At 40.9% G+C, this 15,540-nt stretch overlaps 1 protein-coding gene across 1 annotated transcript; it reads left to right on the plus strand.

Moving 5' to 3' along the window:
• Positions 1-243: 243 nt before the first annotated feature.
• Positions 244-2,148, plus strand: LOC125179444. Its single transcript, XM_047885310.1, has 3 exons — positions 244-348; positions 1,104-1,340; positions 1,954-2,148. The coding sequence occupies exons 2-3, from the start codon at positions 1,116-1,118 to the stop codon at positions 2,146-2,148; spliced, it is 420 nt and encodes a 139-aa protein (XP_047741266.1). The 5' UTR covers positions 244-348; positions 1,104-1,115.
• The last annotated feature ends 13,392 nt before the right edge of the window (positions 2,149-15,540 follow it).

Here is a 15,540-nt window from a genome sequence, read left to right on the forward strand (position 1 = left end):
ATAAAAGATACGACACAATTGGAAACTCTAGCAAAGTCCTTGTTGAGAACATGCCGATCTTTACCTTCGGTTCAATTGTACCTGAAAAGAATTTATCATTCATATGCAAATAAATCGAAGAATGCATTCTCAACACAACTCATTCGATTAGCATTGACACTATCATCGCATATCTTCGTTTAGCCATAACAAATAAGACTTTTGTGACGACTGTCATTTTTCGCCATTTCAGTGACACTTGGGCGAGCGGAGAAGACGAGCGGGCCGGCGAGGGAAGTTGAGTTTTTGTCAACATTGCAACTGTACTCCAACGAGACGCGGTCCAGTCTCGCGCACCATTTTCAAAACGTGAGCTTATTTTACACCTGTTTTCACACGTGCCGCAAGAGTATTGACAGCTGTCAATAGCCAATATAATATGACGTGTTCATGTCAACGAAGCAACTGCATACCAAGTTTTACCAACGTCTCTCCAACGAGACGCGGTACAGTCGTGCGCACAACATTCAAGCCGAGAGCTATATTGTGCCCTCAAACTGAAAAGTGTTAGTCCCGCTGGGTTTGTTTGCATCTCATTATTTAGGTAACAGAATCCTATCATATAATCAGCGACGTAAATCAAAGAATGCAATTTTTCTCATTTTATTTATTGGTGCTTGATTTTCAGGGCATTGAAATAATTACTTAAATTAAGCCTTCGTTAATTTTTTGCGAAATGTATGCGCTATGTCGTCTTAAAAAGTTATTTAAAATAGGAGGAAGTTTGTGACAACATTCACAAACTCTCACCACTCCAAGAGTTCACTTGAACTGAAGCCTTTATTCTTTTTCAAATACTTATTATCTTGAAACCTTCGTTCATAACCATTATATTATGTTGGATATTTTATAATAAACTAAGAATTAATATCGAACGAATACTTATTAGCTGAGATACAGAAAATTATTGTATATATTGAGAGCGACATTCCTAGAAATATTTTCCCCCTTTCGTACAATCAAAGAAAAAAATCTTGCCATCTGATAATCAACCATTAATGAAGACCATAATCATCCATGCTTAAAGTAAACAAGGTCACCGGCAACAATATGTATACCTCCAGGTAGTTGGTGTAATGAAAGATACGATGACATCGTCTTGGGTGCCAGGCGCAGGCAAGCAACTGTTCCCAGGCGCGAAGCCTGCGTGCCTGTCTTGCCAGGTGCTGGCCAAGGCGCTGTTCCAGTTCCTCCGCAGCACCACAGACACCGCACTCTTCTACAAGAGCCTCATTGCCATCTGCCAGAAGCTGCTCTTCAGACAGCCTGGCGTCTGTTCGGGGCTCATAAAGAATGAGAAGGTGACTGACTAAATAATGTTAGTCATAATGCGATAATAATTAATATGAACTTTCCGCTAATTAAGATTATTAATACGGAATTACATACTAATGCAGGTACGAATTTTAATGATTTCCTTAATTACTTTCCAATTTAAGTTTTAAATATCCAAGTTTGTCGACCTCTGTTCTGTTTACCTACCGCTGCAAATTCTTTTATTAGCCTATATAGGTTCGACAATTTGCTCCAAGAATTTCGATTTTACTGATTGATTGCACTTCAAGTTCGGAAAATGCTCGATATTGCTTTCATGTAAGTGTTTAGTAAGAACCTCAAAGTAAATGCTGAATAAGGGCTACAAAGAAAATGTTTGATCTGGGCTATTATGTGTGAGCGGAATATGGACTTACAAGTGTGTGCGCTTTACATGGGCTATGAAGTAAGGTTTTGATAAGAACCATAATGCAAAAAAATGAATAGGGTTATAAATAAAATTCATATGGCTATCAAATGTATACTTGATTAGAATCATCAAATAAATGCAGTAAATAACCAAATTGATATTGGTGTCAGCCTTATACCTAAAGCTAATGGAAATATGTACGATTGCCATACTCGACGTTATATACACAGGACGTGATGGAGTACGTCGTACGTCGTGGTCATGTCAATCACGTTCAGTTGTGTGCACTCATCTTCACCTCCAGCTACTTCCCCACTCCGCCCTGTGGACTTCAATTCCAGGACAAGGATTGGAGCGTTAATATTCCTGGTCCTATTCCTACTGGATCCTCGGGTCAGCTCAAAGATGAGGTAAATTTAAATTAGTTCCTTGAAGTATTTGGGTTAAGGTTTTAAGCGAACTTAATGGAACCAACCTTATGGACATTTTTAGCTTTAGCAACAATTAAACGTAGAGAATGTATATTGAACTACAAATACTTTTCATGAGTCAGAAGGATAAAATTTAAATACATATTTCTAGTTTTTTCGTTATTTTATAATGTAAAAGTTGGCATATTTGAATGCACTTATCTATTAGGGACCAATGCAAATAAAATTCAACTACCAATTCAAATTTGAAGGTGGACACATCCCGCGCTATCGAGTATGAATAAATTGAATGCCGGTATGCAATTATGTCTAAATTATTTTCATAATATACCTATAACCAGAGGTGGGCAGTAGCGCGCTACATTTTCAGTCGCGGTAGCGGCGCAACATTTAAGCAATTTTAGCGGTAGCGGTAGCGCCCGCTACATATTTAAGTAGCGATACGAGGTTTTTCCGCTACAGCGCTACGTCATAACGTTAATGATAGGTGCATAACCGCTTCATTTATAGACAAAGCTTTTAGATTTTACCTAATAGTATTAAATATTATTTCAAAACCAGCATGATACACACAAAATATATATTACAGAATAAAACTGTACGAAAGATTTCGGTGTAATGTTGTCAACCTCAGCCTGTTACTAGTGTCAACATGTTAGTTGTTACCAGAGGTGATATTTTAGAGAGTAGGGTCTGCAGAACACCTCATGATTCTTTGGATAGTTTGAAGTCTAAATTGACACGAGAATGGGACTTGATCCCTCAAGAAACGCTGCGTGTCTCCTGTGAAGCTTTCCCGCGTAGATCGGAGGCCGCCATTAAAAATAAGGGTGATCATATTGAATAAATATGTCTGAGAATTGTTTAGGTAATTATTGGTTACTAGCTCATCCAATAAAAAAACAATGCACCTGTTTGTTTCATTGAGAAATAACAAAAAACATGCCTTGCCATAAATATGGCGGACCCTGTACATATACCAATATCGCCATGAGTGGCGCCAGGTAATTTAATGCAATTAATGAATTGTGAAGAAGTTTTGGATTGCATTTTGAAACTGAAATTATAGCTTTAATTACTGCTATACTTTAGAATGCTAATAAACAAATATATATATATATATATATTCTTGAATAAAATTGTAGCGATCACCTTTAAAACAAAGTGATTTCCGACATTTTCTGTTGTCCAGGCTCCAAAAGTTTCTTCGGCAATACCAGCAGAACATCGGAGAGGAAAATCCGCAGACTTTATCAACGGCGGGAAGCCGTACCTGAAATTTCTGCATCTCGCAGACCTGCACTATGACCCTGAGTACAAGGAAGGATCCAGCACGGACTGTGGGGCGATTATTTGTTGTGAGGCCAATAGCGGTCAGTTGTGCAACGAAATCTTATCAACAATGAGAAAAGGAAACATAAAGCCTAATCAAAGTATCGAACAATACTATTCGTTAACGGCATATTTAAACGAATTAAGCTCATGATTTACAAAGCTGTGATCAAGGGAGAATTCAAGTTTATAACATATATGACGACAGTTTTTTATTAACCTCATCCAGATAACTTACATAACATGTCTTTTATAAGTTAAAACGGATGAAAATGTTTTAATACATCTGTATGTAACCTGCAGGATTGATTTAGATATTGCCAAAGATTTCGGTTGGCATTTTATTCGTTTCTTATATACAGGACCCCCAAAAGAAGGCGACGTTGGGGCGGGAAGGTGGGGAGACTATGGACGATGTGATTCCCCCGAGATACTAGTGCGCAACATGCTGGAGGACATCCATCGCCGACATAGCGTGAGTCCTGCTCATACACGTGCAAAAATAACGGTTGTGTCGCCCGCCAAAAATCACCGTTGTGTCGCCCGCCAAAAATCATGGTTGTGTCGTCGGCGATGTATAGGCGTGCAAGGCGATTGAAAATGTGGCCAGTGGGTGACAGACCGTGCTTAAAAAATTCGACAGGTTTACGGCAATTTCCATCTGTGGTCTTTATTTGGTCTAATATTAGGCACGTGCCGCACCTCAGTCAGCCGAATGTTTACTTAGAAGAACTCGACATTTAATGCAGCTAGAGCTTAGATCCATAATATGTCATGCCAAATTTCAGAGGCGTTGTTGAAATGGTAGTGGACAAGCGTTGTTTGAAGATTTGGCGGTCGGCCGCAGGTTGCAGTGGTTGTGACGAACTGAGGAAAGTTTAATTACCGGGATAACTTGAATTAAGATCCGAGTGCCGTTATAGTGATTTCAAGCTTAATGTACATTACCTGAACAGTTTGACAGCATTTAACGGCTGGTCAGACAGCCCAGAAACGTAAGAATGTTCTCAGAAAATCAACTGAATATCGCAAATATCCGATGTCAACTACAACTGAAGAAGAAAAAAGACAATTTGCAGTGAATTGCATGTTTTCGCGGTGAATTTCGGATAAAATTAAAAAACCGCCTTAATCTATGTCATGTAGATACACACATCCATGCACTGGGGATTGCTGCTCAGTTGATAACTACATTTATTTTCTGTTTAAACTAATAATCTAAAACAATTTATTCTAATAAATCAGTAAAATTATACCTACAATCGCGTGCCACGCATGACACAATCAACTTCAAAGCCTGTGAGAGTTCGCGTACCACAAGGTGCTGCGCTCTTCAATGTGATGCTGCACGATATTCCACATGTGAAGCTGGTTGGATATGCTGATTATTTAACACTTTTTGTAAATGGGCCGTTCTTAATTGAAGCACGTGGCCCCATGCAGAGGTATCTTGACGAGATTGGTGGGTGGTGCACTCGCTGGCAGTTGGAGTTGAACCCAGCAAAGTGTATACTTTCCTAACATATCGAGGTGGTCAAACTTTTAACGTAGTTCTAAATTTAGGTGCTTCACGCAAGCCTGAAAATATTAAACTAGATAGTTTTCGTAATCGGATAGTCAATAATTGAAGACGATTTCTTTTTGAGGCGAATTTACGGAATAATTAGGTTGATAAAATTGATAATTGCCGATGCATTTAATATTCATTTCCGCATTACAAACGCATATTACGCTCATTTCAGTACAGTAGCCTCCACTTTTAGAAAGAGATGCTAATTAGTCGAACATCTGGAAACCCAGCCGTTGGTCACACATTTAACTCTAGGACTAGCCCTTTAGCCAACGCTCAGCATAAATTAACATGCGCAGCTACACTTTGCTTCAGAGCTACGCAGTCAGTTTAGTCTTCATTGGGTCTACATCCAATAATATAGGTAAATTTATGCAATGCCATGTATCAAGTAGACCCATTTACTGACGCACGTTTAATTTACAATCAAGCGTGATGGAATCTAAATTTACCAAGTAAAAACTTTACGTGATCTAAATGGGATTGGAGTTGTCAACAAAGGATTGGCGTTTTCACACTTCATTTCTTTTCGAAGCTGCAGGGCTAATCTTTCTATTGTTAAAATGCTTGAAGGCTTCGCCAACTCGCTAGTGTCCAGATTTGAATGTTGAGGCATGAGTTTTGATCGTAACTTTCAACAACTTGACATGTCTCGGACAGAAATATCTATATGCTAGTCTTTAGTTGAAGAGATTTCCAGTCGAAAACTATGGAAACGCCGGCCTTCATGACACTACTGAAGCCTCTGTGACACAGCCTTAGTTAGGTTACGTACCATGTAGGACGATCTTCACGTTTGACTGACACAAAGGTGCAAGTATTGCAAGGGCAAGAATATTGTAAAATGGGTCGAAGAAAAGTAAATGCGACGTGCATTAGTTCTTCAAACAGTGTGAGACAGCGGCGCAGTGCGCAGTGACAGATAAGTTAACGAATGTCGCCCAAATTTTCCCTGCAGAAAAATTTAGCTCAACGTTGACTGCGCTCCCTCGTAGCGCTAGTTCGACATCAGAGGACGAAGTTTCAAGTGAAAGTTTTTCAGTCTGCATGCACATCGACGAAAGATTGAGAACTATCTTTCTTTGGCCGGAAGCGCGATAACAGTTAGCCCACACCCAGACGACGAATAAAATTACTTCGCATGGCTCTGCAGGATGGGCTGCCGGAGCCACGAATTTTCAATTATTCTTTATAGTGAGGTCCCGGGTTCTGAAACCATCGTCAATGAAATAGGCTTAGGAAAGGATTTGGCTGACATGTATGAAAAAAATTTTAGGTAAATAAATGCACATGACAACCACCTCGAGCTGAAAATGAATTCAAGGCCATAACATTTACTCATTGCAACTACCGATTGTTTCAGCAAGGGCGTCGCTTCATTACTTCTCGAGCGAGCGAGCCCAAATGCTTAGATCGACTGTTGTACAAGTCGTGCAAATACCACATTTCATAAACTTCCCATTAATTCATGATTTTAAAGTGATATTAAAGTTAAAAATTCATCGAATTCAACACATATCAATCAGAATTAAAACTCTGAGATCAGTTCCTTGGAAAATGCCTAAACGTCGGTAGGGTAGCATTATTGCTGTTTTATAGGTTTTTTTAGCTCTTCATATCGCTCGTCAACTTTCTTTCACAACACGTTGATATCCAAATTACTCCATTCTGTGCCCAGAAGTGTACTTTAACGTGAAAAATAAGTTGAATGGTCGATGTAATAGAGCGCAGAATTTCATCTAGTCAAGTTTTAAAGTATCGTGAAAGGGATATTGCCGACCAAAACCAGTCAATAATTTACAAAATACCGTTCCGACAGCCGGAAGATACAGTTCGGCCTAGGTCTATTTGTTAAAATGATTGCGGCAGTATTTACGATTGTTAATTACCGTGTGCACTGCTGAGAAGACTGCGCAGAAACCGCAGCTTTTGCAGGCTGTGGTTTAATTGGCATACATGATAACCCGTGTTTTAGATACTGTCAGAATGTACAAAGCTGGTGGACTTGCGTCTCTGGCGTTGCTTTTTGAGCCCCGTTCACACGCTTAAACTTATCGTCAGTCTTGCATGTCATGCCAAAGTTTAACCGACAAGACGGAAGACTGGTCGAGCGTCCACATTATTCAAACTTTCCTTCAGTCTTGTGCGCTCTCGGCAATGGAGGGGGACGCCTGTCGGAGACCACCACTGCCGTGCTTCGAATGGACTATCATGATTCCTTCCCTCAAGAACGTAGCCTATAAGACTTTTTGGCTGTAACATTATCAACCGCAAGCTACTAGACAGGTCACATCCATTGAATTAGATCAATCAGCCAGAATATTAGATCAATCCGCTTCAGAATATGGTGGCGTAAAGCTCCTAATATTTAAGGCAAGATGATGTCATGGGCTGATTACCGACGGATGGCTTAACGCGCGGCTGATAGGTGGTCACCCGAAAATATGCTAGGCGTTCCTTTCAAGGCTGATTGGTGCACAAATTTGGTGGTGCACGGCTGCCTACCCAATGGAGCCAATGGAGGAGCTAGTGCTGCTCGCTGCAGTGATCGCAGTTTGTGCCACCAAAATTAGGTTAAAGCGATGCAAACTTACGCCGTGGCCCCGAAAGAAAACCGTTTTTCATTCTCATAGATGAGTCGACAGATGTGTCCTCCCAAAAGCTCCTTTGCATCACATGCCGCTATTTTTCAGCCGAAAAAAACATTGTAAATGATTTTCTGGCACTGATTCCCGCTACGTCAACGAAAGGAGAAGACCTCTTCCTTGCTCTCAAAAGCAAACTGGATGAGCTCGGCCTGACAATTGCGTAGGATATGGCTCTGATGGAGCATCATATGTTATCGGCACTCATAGCTTGGTTTGGTCACATGTCAGAGCTGAGTCGGAAAAATGAGTGTTGATAAGAAGTACTTGCCATTCCCTAAAGTTGACGGTGCAGTACGCTTTTGAAACCTTGCCAGCATTGGATTTCTCATTGGATCCAGCATTGGATTTTTTGGAGATCCATCATTGGAGATCCAGCATTGGATTTCTTCTAAGTGAAGTACCGTCATTTTTCTCCAGAAGCAGTCTGCGACGTGAGGAGTACCTGAAACTCTTCGAAGCAATGAATCCAGAAAGTGAGAGATCTGGAACTCCAGCACTTTTCAAAAAAATTCTGCCACTCACTGGTTGGTCCGCGGCACATGTTTGTACAATCTGCTGATCAACTGGCATGAGCTGAAAGCATACTTTTCTTGCGCAGAAGTCCATGCTCCTGCAAATATACGGTACAAGATCGCTGCAATTGCAAACATGCTGAAAGATGAAACAATCTTCCTTTTCATTACTTTCCTCACTCACATTGTTCAAGAGTTGGAGCACTTGAATGCTCTTATCCAAGGGACCGATGTCGATCCTGAAAAACTTTTTAGAGAGCTCGATCTCCATCACAAAAGCCTGAAGTCAAGAGTTTTTGACAGCCGAGGGTATCAGTTGACTTTGGTGCCAAGTTCAACGCTGAGGGTCAGACTTTCATACAATAGTAACCAATTCATTAGAAGGTACCGTCTGAAAATGTGTTGAGAACAACAATAAGCGATGTTCGAAATTTCTGTTGGACCTTCTCAGTGAGCTTGAAAAGCAACTACCAGAAAACAAAGCAATTTTCAGTGGTTTGTCTAACCTTGGACCCTCCAAAGTTTTGTCTCAGATGAAGAAAGACCCATTCAGTCAGCTTTGCCAGATGGTATATTTCTATACCAGATTTCACAAATCTGGTATTTTCAGGAAGTGTCTGGTATGAATATTTTAGATCTGGTATATTTGCCTAAATCTGGTATTTTCTGACTTGCTGCAAATTTACTGCATTAAGTTCCACTTCAAGTTTGAACTTCCACCAGCGTAGGCGTGGATTATATAGATTACCTTCAGAGCGGAGCGACTAGAGGTTTCCCGCCATTTTTGGAACCGCAATTTTAATGCTTGATGGAATAATTCCAATCTAATTGTTAACATTTAACAAAAGTGCTTAGTGCAATATAAGCACGACAGTGATGATCCTTGATTTTTAGTGCATTTTCGCATTTATGGAAAAAAGGCGCTATTGTGCTCGTCATGTCCGTCATTACGTATGTCCGTGACTTCACGTTTTCGTCGACGAGAAAATGCGCTCTCTGTCACTCACTGCAGTGAGTACTAGTTATAGCAACGGACACCGCGTGATGCTCCGTCCTGCGATTATGTAGGCCGTAGGGAATAACCTCCATTTTTTCTCTGCGGCATAAGTTATAAAACAGAAATAGTACGGAATATATATATTTCTTTGAATTAAAACTTCGAATTTTGAAGGAACCCTTCAATCTATTGTTCAATTTAGTATAAAGCAAAGTGGATGAAAATCTACTGAATGGAATAATTCTAAGGCATTTTCGCAGAACTTGTGTGTATGGGAATAAAAAACAAAATTTTTTCATTAGAATACTCGTCGTTGATTTTTAAAACATAAGAAGGATTATCTCATAGCTCATATAAATCATTTTACTTGTCCCAACGTTTGCAATATGGTCACCAGCGTTAGCCGTCAGCCAATGAACGTGCAAGAAACACCGCATTACCAAATATGGTCATATACCGAGGCAGCTCCAAGAGTGTTAGTCCATTGCGGTATAAGGGGGAAAACACATTATGGAAACTTCATGGCCCAATCTCTCTATCTATTCCAGATAAAACTGATAATAATTTGAAATAGCGCCTGAAAATGAGAATGCGAATCAACATTATATTTATTTTCCGTTTTATTTCAAAATCATCAATAAAGAGTGGAAGTGAAAGAGTTCTCCCCCACGGTACGTCAAAGTCCATTTGACCATTTACCGGCCAGTACTCAGTACTGAATCCTTCCGCGCCAGTCCTCCAGTTGCTCTGATTACGGTAACGCAGCTGGCTCCATTCCTGGGCAGAGATTAACGAAACTTCGCTAAGTTCACGTAACTTTTCGTACTTACGTTCAAAAAGTTACGTATGGCGTAAGTTAGTCAAAATTTGGCATTAACAAAACTGTCTTACGCATGACTTATCTGAAAAGGTATTATCGAAACCATCCAACTAACTGACCAATCAGAGGCTTTGGATTTGCTGTTCCTAGCTCCTGTCGACTCAGTGCGCAGAGCGCGTGGATGGAAGGAGGTTGTGTCGTGTCAGCGGCATCAGCGTAGACTGACTAGGGTGCATATGGAGAAATAAGTGTGACGTTATCCAAATAGCAATGCACTTGTTGTGATCATTCATCAAAATTTCTTGCAATCAGGGCAAAAAAATTGCACTATTCCCATTCAAAACTAGAAGACTTTTTAGAGAGACCTAGAATTTAGAAAATTTTATGAGTTGGAGTTGTGACTGTCAGAGAAAAAAAGAAATATGTGTACGGAGCTAAAAAAATGGTTGGCTTGTCAACCTCCACATAATTTTGAATCAAAAAGGCATGAAGATATTTTGAATCAAAAGGCATAAAACTCTTGAACATGAATATCAACATTTGCTTGTAAATTGAAACACAAGAGGAAAACAAATTAGCTTCTGGTATAAACTCAATCGAATATTTTTTCCTAAAAGCACTAGCACGATCCCATATTATACCTAAGTCTCATTATTGACAAAATTCTATTACAATTCAACTTGCTGCTAGTAAATTAATAGTCTCATATTGCTTCAACACTCAAAATTTGTACGTAACTCCGCTTACGACACCTCCGAGCAGGCGTACAGTTATGCACAAATTTTTGTACGTAGCTTCCCGCGCAAATGTTTCGATAATAACACTCAGTAGAGTCACGTCTACTTAGCTGTACTTACGCTAAACGTTAGCGGCTACGTATACTTAGCATGTTTTGATAATCCGGCCCCTGTTCGCCTGTTTCTTCTGCCATCGAGTTAAGCCCTTTCGATAGCCGAGTGGTTACTGTAATTGAGTTGTAATACTGTAGGAGGAATTGGTGGCGCTTACTTTAGGTCAATACGAGTCGCAATTGACGATACTTATTTTCTCGAGAGCGTTGCATCTGGACCTTTCTGGCTGTTAGTATGAAGTATCGGTGCACTTATTTCGACGCCGAATCCGAACCTGATATTGTCGAAATAAATTCGCGATTTTGAAACGTACTCTGAATTTTCGTTCTATTCCAAAGACTCTGGTTTCAACAACGTTAGCTGAACGCAGATATCCTATAATATGATTCTACCATGTAACCATCGGGAGCTACGATCTACCAGTGCACCCCCCGCAACCATAGTTTGCACTTTGCCAGCGTCCTCTGCAGCCTTAGTGTAAGAGGTTGCTTTTCTGTGCACCTCTTATATGAATGGTAATTAGTATGACCTGATGGATGGTTTTTATCAGCGGGATCCGAGGGTATAGAGGAGCAGCGTAAACGATTATAGAATATACATTTAAGATTACATTTCGGCTTACAGTTTAGGATAATCCAAGTTCATAAGTTGGAGCTTTAACATTAAATGTCTTCGGCGTCCAGTTGATATGAATAAGTCTAGACTCTAGAGTGTATCCGCGGGGCGTTCTCCACTCAAACGTTGAGCTGGCGTTACTGTCCTGTTTGACATAGACAGGAGCTATGGGGTATACCGACAGCGGTCCTCGCCAAAGACTGAAGTTAATCGCATGAGACAGAGCTTATATAGCTTCGCTATTTGACGTCACCAAGTGCGTTACTTGATAAACAGGGAAGGCTAATACAAGGAAATGTTTATGAACATATCGCAGTGAAGGAGATTATCTTTCAACAAGGAATATATTAATGAGGAAATATCCAGGGACGAATGGTTTCAACATTGTCGCCTGACATTAGTCTGTCATCGTGCCTTGCAGCTATGGTCTGCCATTGTGACTTGCAGCCATGGTCTGCCATTGCGCCTTGCTGCCATGGTCTGCCACCGTCCTCTGCAGCCATTCAAGCGAAGCTGCGCGGCGTTGCATATGTCGTCTGGCACCAACAGTCCTGTGACCACGTCACCCGACAGCTGTTTCTGGTAAGTAATGACTATTTAAGGGGGGTATTGAGAACTGTCCGAACTCCAGAGCGAGCTTGCCTGGGTTCGCTGCCGTCACGCGTGAACTCTATCTTACGTCTGGCAGGCGTGGTGCCACAGGAATGTCATGCGAGCGCAGTCCAGCGTCGAGCTGCACTACACTAGAGTGACTAGACCCTCAAAACAGTGCACGTGTCATCAATGAACTTCGACTACTACCAGCAAACTCTCTGCTATTTACAGCGCGACTTCATAGAAATAAACAATACAGACTGACCCAAAAAAAAGTTGGTAAAAGTAAAGGCTTATAACTCGGAAAGTATAACAGTTCTAGCTAAGCTGAAAACAGAGAAGGAAGCCTACCAGCTTTTTTTTACTGACTCGTAGAGATGCTGATTATAACCTATACGCAAGAGCTCGAAATCAAGCTAAAGAAAGCTTGATTTCGAAAGCTTTTGTCGCAGCGCAGTAAAAACCTCGTAAAAAATATTTCTAAAAATGCTAAAAAGAACCCGAAAGCCTTCTTTTTATACGCTAGCTTGAAGTGCAAGAGAAAGGACGGATTTATGATTTGAAAGTAGATCAACGAAAGATATCCTCAGATGAGGGCAAGGCTAACGTTCTTAATCCGTTTTTCAGTAGCGTATTCACTGAAAAGGACTTGAACAGTATTCCAGCTATTGAGGAGCGCACAGTCGGCTTTAAATTAACAAGCTTTGAAATACAAGAAGAAGAGGTTCTCAAGCGCTTCATCGCTCTAAATCCAGCAAGTTATGTGGACCTGACGGCTTCCACTCCAGACTACTCGAAGAGTTAGCAACTGTCTTAGCCGGCCCTTTAACAGTTTAACGTCATTTTTTCGAAAAACTTTGAACAAAGGGATCTTGCCGGCTGACTGGAAAGAAGCTTAGGTGACACCATTGTTCAAAAAAGGTCACGGTGACATCGCCCTGACAGTTTGACAAGTGTCGTTAGCAAAGTAATGGAATCTGTTGTGAGGGATCGATTGATAGTGGCTGGTCATTAATGTGTTTGTGGATTTACTAGGAGCAACCTTGAGTCTGTTCAGTGTGAGCCATTGTGATAAAGTGTTGAGATATGTTTGCGCTTGTTGAGTACATATGTCTGCGGATGGGTGAGTGGATGTTATTGTGACGTCGTCTGCGTAGGAGGCAATGTGGATGTTCTTTTGACAGGTTGGTTGACTAGGCTGATAAGTGGTAGCTGTGTTTTAACGCTGACAAATGTAAAGCAATCCACCTTGGCAAGAATAATGAGAAGCAAGATAACAAAATGAGACGATACGGTTGCAACGACAGAGTGATGATGTCGAAGTCATCAAATGGAAAAAGATTTAGGAGTTAATTTCAACAATGAGATGAAATTTTCTAAGCATATTGAATCCCAAGTTAATAAAGCCAATAAACGACTTGGACTGATCGGACGCTCTTACGAGTACATAGATGCTGAAGCGATGAAATTGTTGTTTGTCACTGTCGTGCGCCCGAACCTAAAGTTTGGAAACGCCGTGTGGTCACCAAAACTAGAAAATGATAAAAATTTAGTCTAGTCTTCAAAAACGTGCAACAATGATAATTCCGTGATTAAAAGGCAAGCCTTATGAAGAAAGGGTAAAGATTATGAAGCTTCCAAGCCACTGTTATCGACGTCTGCGTGGTGACCTCATTGAAGTATTCAAGCGTACCCACTGTTTTACAAGTTCTCAGAAGGATTACTAGAATTTGGAACAAGAACTAACAACAGGGGCCACGCTATAAACTAAAAAACTGCGTTGTAACACATCCATGCGACAACCTTTCTTCTCGCTTCGAGTCACCGACATGTGGAACAGCCTTCCTGATAGCATCGTTGACGCTCCGAGTATGAACGTCTTCAAGAACAGACTAGAGTCACTAGACGAAGCTATGCAGGAGCTTATGTTCAGTCTTGAACTGCCCAGCACCTTACGGACCAGGGGCCGGATTATCAGACCATCGCTAAGTACACGCGTCTAGGAGTTTTATGATCATTCACTGAAACAATATCTTTCTGACTTTTTGATTCAAAATTAAGTTGAGGTTGACAAGCCAACCATTTTTCTAGCTACGTACACAAATTCCTTTCTTCCTCTGCTGATAGTCGCAACTACAACTCACAAAATGTTCTAAATTTTAGGTAGCTCTCTAAAATTTGTCCTATAATTTTGAATGGGAAAAATTTAATTTATTGCCTTGATTGCAAAAAATTGCAATCAAGGCGTTGTCATTGCTATTGGAACAGCGTCTCTCTCATTTCTCCATATGCTCCCTAGTCAGTCAACGCAGATGCCGCTGACACGACATAACCTCTTTCCATCCACGCGCACTGAGTCGACAGGAGCTAGAATAGGAAATTCAAAGCCTCTAATTGGTCAGTTAGCCAGATGGTTTTGATAATAGCTGTCCTGATGAGTCTTGCGTACGAAAGTTTTGATAATGCCAAAATTAGGGTGGACTCACGTAACACCTATCTTCTTGCACGTACCGTACGTATCAAAAGATACGAAGTTTCGATAGTCCGGCCCCAGGCAATAAGTCCAGCAGCTTATCTCAATCAATCGTCAGTTATGGAAAGATCAGGTTCCAAAGGCCAGATCCCTTGTGAATCAAGTCACGAAAAGTACACGAATCGGCAACAGGCCATGGGCCTATTTCTTCAGTGCCGACACTTCTATTCTAGAATCCGTTGTGCAGTAATCAAAACAGTCTGAATTACGTATACTAACTTCGATAGCATGGTGCATTTTGAAGTGAATCGTTTCAAATAAAAATCAGTTTCTATTTGTATTATTTGTTTACAGTGCGAAAAATATATTTATCCGCGTAACAGATTTCGAATAAACAATTTGGACACTGGATCAGCAAGTTTGAAGAATTCTCTGTCAAGAATTGTTTGAAGAATTCTCTCTCTGCGTTCACTGGGTGCGCACTGCGCAGCCTTAGGCCGATTTTAACTCTTAAACGAGCCTTAAAGCTATCGCTGCGTATAAAAACGTTCAGCTAAACTTAGCCTCAGAGCTACGAAGTCGCAAACCACATTAGAAACACTGCAAGCCATAACAGTTTCGCGACGGCTTGGAGCCAAAGTTGCTGTGTGCGTCCATTGTTACATCCAGCACGGAATCTACACCCCAGCATGCGCCTGCCTTCACAGTAACCCCGCCTCCCCCCTTGCTGCAGTTAATCACCGACTCTAGTCCTCCACTAAGTCCACTTGCCCCGCTTCTCTACATTGTAGCAGCCAATGAGGTTAGGTTAGATCCAGTTAGGTATGTTTGGGTGGAGAGTCTGGGTAATTGTGGATGAAGGCAGCGTTGCCAGATGGTATATTTCTATACCAGATTTCACAAATCTGGTATTTTCAGGAGGTGTCTGGTATGAACATTTTAGATCTGGTATATTTGCCTAAATCTGGTATTTT

Source organism: Hyalella azteca, unplaced genomic scaffold (assembly GCF_000764305.2).
Source record: "Hyalella azteca isolate HAZT.00-mixed unplaced genomic scaffold, Hazt_2.0.2 contig17504, whole genome shotgun sequence".
Lineage (NCBI taxonomy): Eukaryota > Metazoa > Arthropoda > Malacostraca > Amphipoda > Hyalellidae > Hyalella > Hyalella azteca.

Bases quoted from the DNA above. Each gene is read 5' to 3' on its own strand.
- LOC125179444 (XM_047885310.1), top strand. From the start codon at position 1,116: ATGAAAGATACGATGACATCGTCTTGGGTGCCAGGCGCAGGCAAGCAA. The intron at 1,341-1,953 runs GTGACTGACTAA...TTATATACACAG, and splicing joins GGCTCATAAAGAATGAGAAG to GACGTGATGGAGTACGTCGT.